Source organism: Telopea speciosissima, chromosome 6, assembly GCF_018873765.1.
Source record: "Telopea speciosissima isolate NSW1024214 ecotype Mountain lineage chromosome 6, Tspe_v1, whole genome shotgun sequence".
Classification (NCBI taxonomy): domain Eukaryota; kingdom Viridiplantae; phylum Streptophyta; class Magnoliopsida; order Proteales; family Proteaceae; genus Telopea; species Telopea speciosissima.
Window position 1 is genome coordinate 39,446,488 of NC_057921.1, and position 8,262 is coordinate 39,454,749.

Genomic DNA, 8,262 nt, shown 5'->3' on the forward strand with positions numbered 1-8,262 from the left:
TTATTAGATAGCACTCTTTCTCCCCCGTTTTTTTTCAATTAACTGGAAGTGGGAAAATATCATCCCCCTCCCTCTAAGTTTGCCTAATATCAATTAAATACCCAAGTTTTAAAAAATATCTACCCCTTCCCTTACTTTATAAAGATTATATCAACCTTACCCTAACGGTTAAAAAACCACCATTATGTGATGATGTGGTATGTAAAAAATTTTAAAAATCCCAAAATACCCTTTCCTCTCTCCGTTTCTTCTTCATCTTCTTACACCAACATCATCATCTCGTCAACGAGGAATTCCATCTCTTGGCAGTCTTCATCGGACCTGCTCTGCTACTCGAAGTCTCCAAATCTTCCGATTTATCTTCGTTACTCTCAGACCAGACACTGCTAAGTGTGTTGTTACACGAGCAAGATAAACCCATCTCGGAAACAATCCTGTTTCCGTCCAAAGCTTCGATTGTCTCTTTTCGGTCTTGCCGCCTCTCTATTGTAAAAGCTGTGCGCCCATCAGACGAATCCCACCTCAAGATATCCTTCACCGGGACCCTCATCTCGTTCCCTTTGATTTATGGCTTTCGATTCCGCTTCCGGAGTTTTTTTTTTTTTAACGAGAAATATTGATTGCATTCTCAGATAAAGTAGCTATTGGTTGTTCAAGATGTATTTCAGAATTGCATAAATGTATTGTTATTCAAGGCTTTGCTCGGTATTCTCCATTCTTTTGGTCAGTAACTTTGTGAACATATGAGTAACAATTCCAATTGGCCAAAAGAGTAGGCATAACGAAACTGAATGTCGAGTCTCAATCTCATTTATCCTCTTTAATATTGATCCGAAAAACCCACAACCCAGAGTCTTCCCAGTGGTTTTCGAGGAAGATGGTTGCTTCTGAATCCGGAGTGCAGCATCAAGCAACAGGGCTGCCGTCTTCGATGGGATATGAATGAAAAGCGAATTCGAGTTTCTACAAGGGCTTTTCAATGGGGGAAGAGAAACCGAAAAGAGGGGATTTTCTCACGTCCAGAGAGTCGTGAAAGGAGAAAAGGCAAGCATTTCTACAGAAGCTTGGAGGAAAACTCGAGTTCTGTAATTGGCCTCTGGGTACCGATCTTTTCAGCTGGCATCGTCTCTCTTCAATGCAGTTCTGAAGTACGAAAGGTTCTTGATCTTCAACTAATAGCTCATGTAGATGTTTCTGAGCCATGTTTTCATCTGCACAAACAAAAAACAGGAAAGAGAAAATAACTTGAAGAAGCTTCAAATCGCGCTTTGAGGTGGAAGTTTATGGAATAGTTGAAGAGATTTCAACTGAGGGAAGGTGAATGAAAATTGGATACAAATAGGTGAGCAAAGAGCTTAGCAGTGTCTGGTCTTGGCTTGCTCACAAATTGGGATCAGCTGCTCCGCCGATTTTTTTCCGACAGTGGTGGCGATGATGGTGGTGCTGGCAGAGGAAGAAGAAGAACAAGAAGAAGAAACAGCGTACAGAGGAAAGGGTATTTTGGGATTTTTAAAATTTTGTAATACCACATCATCACATAATGGTGTTTTTTAACGGTTAAGGTATGGTTGATATAATCTTTATAATGTAGGGGAGGGGGTAGATATTTTTCAAAACTCGGATACTAGATTGCTATTAGGCAATCTTAGAGGGGAGGGGGATGATATTTTAATGACAGTGTTAAAAAAACCAGTGTAAAGACAAAATTACCTTTTTTAATATATATTGAAAGCATATGTCTTTCTCCCTTGCTAATGAAAAGATTATATTACCCTTTTACTTCTACCAAAAAAAAAAATTTCTTTTCCTTTCGCTGGATTGTTGAATGATCGAACTCCAATCCATTCGATCTTTGTTTTGCTTTTCTCTTGTTTATGGTTGGTGACTACAACTAGGAGGTTAATTAATCTGGTTTTTGTCTCTTTAATTACATCCTTTCCCTCAAATTGTTTCGTAAGATTTGGATTCCTAGTTTTGTTTCTCTTCTTTTGTTTGGCCTTTCAATCTACTGGGCGCGATGGATCTGTCAAATTTCAAAAGAAAGTGAGAGAAAGAGATTCCTCTGAAAAAATCGGAGGTTTGAACTTTGAAGGTGCTACAACTACCTGGTGTTGCTAGTTGAGATCCAGTGTGCTTGGCTCGGGTGACGAAGTTGTGGTATTATTTAATATAAGTTTACAATTTTTTTCCGTTTGAAAATCTAGAAATCTGAATAATAGATTGGATTAGAAAAATGGAAAGCATATGGGTTTGGGATGGAATCAACGTGGGCTGAGGAAGGCTGAGGTCCCAACTTCCCAACTAAGATCTAGAATAAGTGGAGGTGTAGAAACTAGAAAGAGACGTCCTCTTTGAAGTTTGGTTTTTTGTCTTTTTTTTTCCGAGTACGGTGGTTGTGGGATGGAAGAGATGAGGGCGAAATAGGTGACAACGGCGTCGATGGAAAAGATTAGGGCGAAGTAGGTGACAATGGCGTCGAGGCCTGCATACTCGATGCTTTTCACACATTCTCCTCTCCATGGCTCTTTTGGTTTTGGTTGGGTTTCGTTCCAAGATAAACGGAAACCCAGATCCGGATCTTCCAAAAAGAAACCCATACGGAGAAACTTGTGAATGGAGAAGAAGAAGAAGTCGGAGAAACCTAAAGCACTCCCAGCAACGAAGAAGAAACCTGTGAACAAAGAAGAAGAAAATGGGATTTGATTTTGAGGGAAAAACGATAAAAAAAAAAAAAGAAGGGGGATTTTGGGATTGGAGGGGTAAAATTGGAATTAAAATAACTTAAGGGTAATTTGGGGTTATAGATAAATTAGACCTGTCCATGTCATCAGTTAATGGTCGTCTTTAACGGTTAAGGTACGGTTGATATAATCTTTATAAAGTAGGGGAGGGGGTAGATATTTTTCAAAACTTGGGTATTGGATTGATATTAGACAAACTTAGAGGGGAGGGGAATGATATTTTCCCTTCTTTTTTTTTTTTTTTTGTAATCACTTAATTAATAGTTCGAGCGATGTTAATATGATTTTCGGGTTCGATAGGTTGAATTGAGGCTTCAAATGTTGGCAAAGATTAAGGTATCCCAACATATTTCTCTAATTAATCTTGCTAACACCATTGGGGTGGATTTGTATCACATTGAGAAGCAAGCATGACAGGGGCATGCATGGTTGAGGTAGTTAGCTAGTCAGAACTCAGAAGGCAACGATTGGTGGTGGAGCGAGAGACAAACGTCAAGGGTTCACAGTGCACAAGAAGGCAGTAGGGGTATACATGAGAGGGTTTTTCGACCAGATGCAACTGGTGGCGAGGGAGGGATGTGGGGAGTAGGCCGGGGAAACATTGGGAGGGGGAGTCAAGATCCTCTACCCATGTGGGGGTGTAGGGGAGACATTGGAAGGGGAGTCAAGATCCTCTACCCATGTGGGGTGTAGGGGTATCCTCTACCCATGTGGGGTGCCACCCCACATTGTGAGAACCAACCAAACAGAATCTCCTCCTTATCTGACACAGGGATCAAAGGGAGTCAAATGTATAAACCTTAACAGGAAAAAAAAAAACAAGTCAAACGTATGGAGATTCCATTTAATTAAGGGGGAATTTCCCCGATCTACTTAGATTAAAAAAAGATTTACAAAATCAGTACCTGTAAATTATGTTTTACATTTTTAAGTTACATGATTTAAAAAGATTTATCAAACCCCATGTGAGTAAAAGAAGTTAAATGAATAACCCAAAATGCCCCCAACATCCTTTTCTCTCTCCTTCTTCTTCTTCTCCTCCGATGGAACCAACCACTCTCTCCTGCAACCACTCCCTTGATCCCCCTCCCCTGCAATCCTGCCCCACCCTTCTCCTTGCAAACCCGCCCTGTACCACCACCTCCACCGCCAGCCACCCATAAGATTTCATCTTCGTCTTCATTAGTGCAGTTGATTTTGTCTCCTCTGTAGCAGAAGACATCGCCATGATTTCTGACGTGCCCTTCCAACAAAAGAATCTAAAACCAAATCCAGGTAAATTTCTTTTTCTTTTTTACTCTCTTTCTTTTTGTGTTTACCTTCCAAGTTCCATAGTTAGTGTTCGATAAGAAAACGGAAAAGCTATCATGCTTTAATTTGTTTTCTTCGTCTCTTATTTTCGTGTTTACGATGTGGGTTTTGAAGTAAGAGTCATATGACGATCCAAAGATGAAAAAAAAAAGTAACTTTTTTCTTTGAGAAATTGAATTTATTTTGTTGTTTTGGTCATTTAATGTTGTCCCATTTGATATGTGCTCGTCTTTTTGTGTTTTTAGTTTCTCTGAAATTATTGCTTTCGGCAATTTCAAGAATCTGGGTATTTTTGGTGGATTTCTTATTGTTCTGGGTTTTCCGGTTTCGATTGTTGCTTGTTATTTCTAATTTGTTTTAAAGTTTCAATTTTTGTTATTTCTGGATGTCTTTGTCAAAATTTCTCCTCCCCATTTCTCCTTTCGATGGAAGGATTTTAGACCACAACAAGTTGGGATTTCTTCCTCTTTCTGTTTGGATAGATATCGAGATCTCTTTCTATTTATGTTTTTCTGCCACTACCATTTAACAGTGGCTCAAAAAATGGCAGAAAAAAACCCTTCTTCCACACCCCTTTTTTGCCTTTTTGGGAATCATTTTTCTCTATTTGGTCACTTGTCTGCTTCAGTCTCTTTATTAGAGAATCCAAGTTGTTTCACTTGTATGATTTTGAGTATGCTGTTGTAAAACAAGTGAAAACAAGGATGGATTGTAAGGATTCGAGATCGAATTTCAGAAGCTACAGGAGATTTTTGAGATATTTTAAGGGTTGCTAATACCTGGTCACTATTCTTCCCCGAGGCACGTCAGAAATCATGGCGATGTCTTCTGCAACAGAGAAGACAAAATCAGCAGCACTAATGAAGACGGAGATGAAATCTTAAGGGCGGCTAGCGGTGGAGGTGGTGGTACAGGGCGGGTTTGCAAGGCAAAGGGTGAGAGTGGTTGGTTCCATCGAAGAAGAAGAAGAAGGAGAGAGAAAAGGATGTTGGGGGCATTTTGAGTTATTCATTTAACTTCTTTTACTCACATAAGGGTTTGGTAAATTTTTTTAAATCAAGTAACTTATAAATGTAAAACATAATTTCTTGCCAGTGATTTTGTAAATCTTTTTTTAATCTGGTAGATCTAGGATATTTCCCCTTTAATTAATTCTCACCATATGAGGTGACACCCCATATGGGTTTGGTGTAGTTATTGGTTTATGTAATTATAATTCTAACCTTCTATCAAAAAAAAAAAAAAAAAAAAAAGGATTTGGTGTAGTTATTGGTTTATGTAATTATAATTCTACCCTTCTACCAAAAAAAAAAAAAAATTCTACCAATCTACCCTCAATATATTGAATAACATGAATGAAATCATGGCCAAAAAAAAAAAAAGTCATACTGAAATGGATTGCTTCACTCCCCATGGGCCATGGTGTGGAGAAAGATTACCCTTATATATAAGTAAACAACATTAGATTACATCTCTCACTGCATTAAAAAGCAGATCAAACACAGTTCAACAACAAAAGGACACCCAAAAACAAAAAAAAAATTTATGAGAGGCAAAAGAGTTATGAGTTATATGAAACAGGAATTAGAAAAAAAAAGAGTAACTAACAACAAAAGCAAACCCTCACCGCCGCTATTTCTTTCTCTGGCTTTGTTTCTTTTTGCCTCTTTGAAATTTCTTTACAGAAAGAAAACAGACGACAGTGCCATCTGCTTCTCGTCCTCCTTTACCTTCTTCTTCTGCAAATCATGTTCTCCTCCTTGCCATGGACGTTGGGTTTCCTTCAAACAGATCGTCGATGGATGACTCAATATCCTCTGGCCCGTACTTTATGTACTTATCCGATTGCCTGCCGGAATCCAAGTACTGCCTGAACCTCCCTAAGAAAGACCGGTACGCCGGTATCACCACCGCAGATATAGAAACCCTAAGCTCAGATTGAAGCTGTTCATCACTCACAATCCATGCGCTCTGTGTCTTGTGAATATCTTCAAACATGGCATTGAAGGACTTGAACCTCTCCTTCAGTACTGGCTTTGATACTTTCCCATGTACCTGCAATCCCTCATCTTTGAGACATCCCAACACTTTATTCCATGTCTCCCTCTGATAGTTCTTATGGTATTGCCTGAGATCAGATGATCTCTTCCGACACCATGGATCCCCAATCAATTCGTAGATTTCCTTGGAACCCTTGATTTTCTGCATTATGTACCTTCCGTTGTTCATCAAGAAAATGTGGTTTAACGAAAGGTCCTTGTAGATCTTTGATTTCGCTTCGAGATTTGATCCTAACATATCCATCACCGTCATCAATTGTACTGAGAATGGCGAGAGCTTCTGCTCCTGGTTTCCATTGGTCGCTGTGCTGCCCTCTTTATCTAATCCGACGACGACGTCGGATGGATCGATCTTTTGGTGTTTTTGGAAGATCTGCTCCAATGTGTCCTTGTACTCACATGCATATTTTAGGTAATTCATGGTATAACGTGTTAAGGGATGAACAGCACCACCTGGGACCGGAGTTTTACTGGTGTCGCCCTTGATTGAGTTCTCAAGATCGCAGAAGATGCTCACGGCGGCCTCGCCTAGCCGGCAAAGAGCAGATGAGATCTCGTTTTTGAGATCCTCCGAGAATTGCCCAGAGAACAAGTTATCAAATTCAGGGATCATGTCCCGCAGTGCTTCGTACATATCCAGAAATTTGAATAGCTTCTCCGCCGATCGCTTCGTCATTGCTACAGCTTCCACAAAATTGAGAAGCTGAATGACGACGCTATAAGCTAGGTTGTCAAAGAGGGAGCCAGAGAGCGATGAATTTTCCTGAAACACCGCATCACAGAGTTTCTGTTCGCCGGCGAAGTAGAAGGTGACACAGCGCTTGAAGACCTTTATCCAATTGCTGATCTCTCCCTCTAGAGATTCCCATTGCATCTTCAGCACGTCATCAATGCTGATCTTCTCTAATCCAATATTCTTCAATGCCTCCTCGAATGAATTTCGCCTCGAGATGTTGTAAACCTGCAAGCACTCTGTCTCATACCCGGCGGCGATCATTGCGGTTGCAATCCTATTCAGATTCGACACTGTTTCCGGTGAGTAACCGGGGAAATCGGCTGCCTTGGCTGAATCTGGTTCAGATAAGGCACAGGATTCACTGTTAGAGTTGAATGATTGTTGTCTCCCCTTGGAATCATTCGTTTCCGAGTCACGGTTCTCAAGGATCGACCGGAACTCGTCTTCAAGATACGACATTGCTCGTTGCAGAACGCAGCCAATACGGTTGATGGAGGAATTGTATTTCGCATCCGAAGAGTACTGAGATAATGCGGTCGTCAGTTTTGAAATCCTATCGACAGCTTCGAGGAGGGTAGAATCTTCATCGGAATCTTGACGCCATTTGATGGGATCTTCGTCGGAATTATATTTGGCAATCTGGGCTTCAACAAGGTTAGCAAATTCATCAACAAAATTGGGGATTTCTTCTGGGGTTTGGTTTGATTCGAAGAGGGAGAGGAAACGATCGATGTCTTCGGAAATCTTTGGAAGGCTGGAATCGAGATCAGGAGTGGAAGAATCTTCGGTGGTTGTTTCAGGCTTCTCTGCTACGTCCTTGTTGTCCTCTTCGGTTGTGATCGCTGTAGAGGTATCGTGAGAATCAGATTTGGAATCACCGGCTAAGGAATCCGGTAACGGAGAAGCAGGGGAAGAAGGGAGATCAGACTCGGGCTTCTTGTTGTTGTCATCTCGGCTGGCAAAACTGTCAGATTTCTCAGGAGGGCTTTTCTCCATTAGTTTTTAGAGGTATTTGTGTTCTAATCGTTGCTGATGCCACCGTTTTTGTTCGTTTTTTTTTTTTTTTTTTTTGTTTTCTCTTTTAGTTTCCTCAAGGAGTGGAGGGTTTGAAAAAGAAAAGAGAAGAGATGAGATGAGATGAGGAGAGAAGGAGACGAGAGAGATGGGAACTGGGAAGGCGCGAGCGCGAATGAAGGAGAATTTACATTGATGTTTATGTGGAGAGATTGAAACGGTCGTTGTTGTGTGTATGATCCGTGTGGGTGAATAGGGTGAGAGAGAAACAGAGGAAGAGAGAGAGAGAGAGAGAGAGAGAGGGGGAGGTGCACGTTGAAGGAAGAACAAGATACACCAAAACTAACCTAAAAAAAAGGCTAAAATCATTATTGTGATGACTTGGTCTCTATATGTATAT

General features: G+C 40.6%; 1 protein-coding gene across 1 annotated transcript; it reads right to left on the reverse strand.

Annotated features, from left to right (window-relative positions):
* Positions 1-3,764: 3,764 nt before the first annotated feature.
* On the reverse strand, positions 3,765-7,887 carry LOC122663831 (exocyst complex component EXO70B1-like). The gene is made up of 2 exons (XM_043859481.1): positions 5,783-7,887; positions 3,765-3,776 (listed from the first exon to the last, which is right to left on the reverse strand). Exon 1 carries the CDS (start codon positions 7,842-7,844, stop codon positions 5,799-5,801), a length of 2,046 nt encoding a protein of 681 aa, XP_043715416.1. The 5' UTR covers positions 7,845-7,887; the 3' UTR covers positions 3,765-3,776; positions 5,783-5,798.
* Between the last annotated feature and the right edge of the window lie 375 nt (positions 7,888-8,262).

Coding starts and splice junctions, on each gene's coding strand:
- LOC122663831 (XM_043859481.1), bottom strand. CDS start 7,844: ATGGAGAAAAGCCCTCCTGAGAAATCTGACAGTTTTGCCAGCCGAGAT.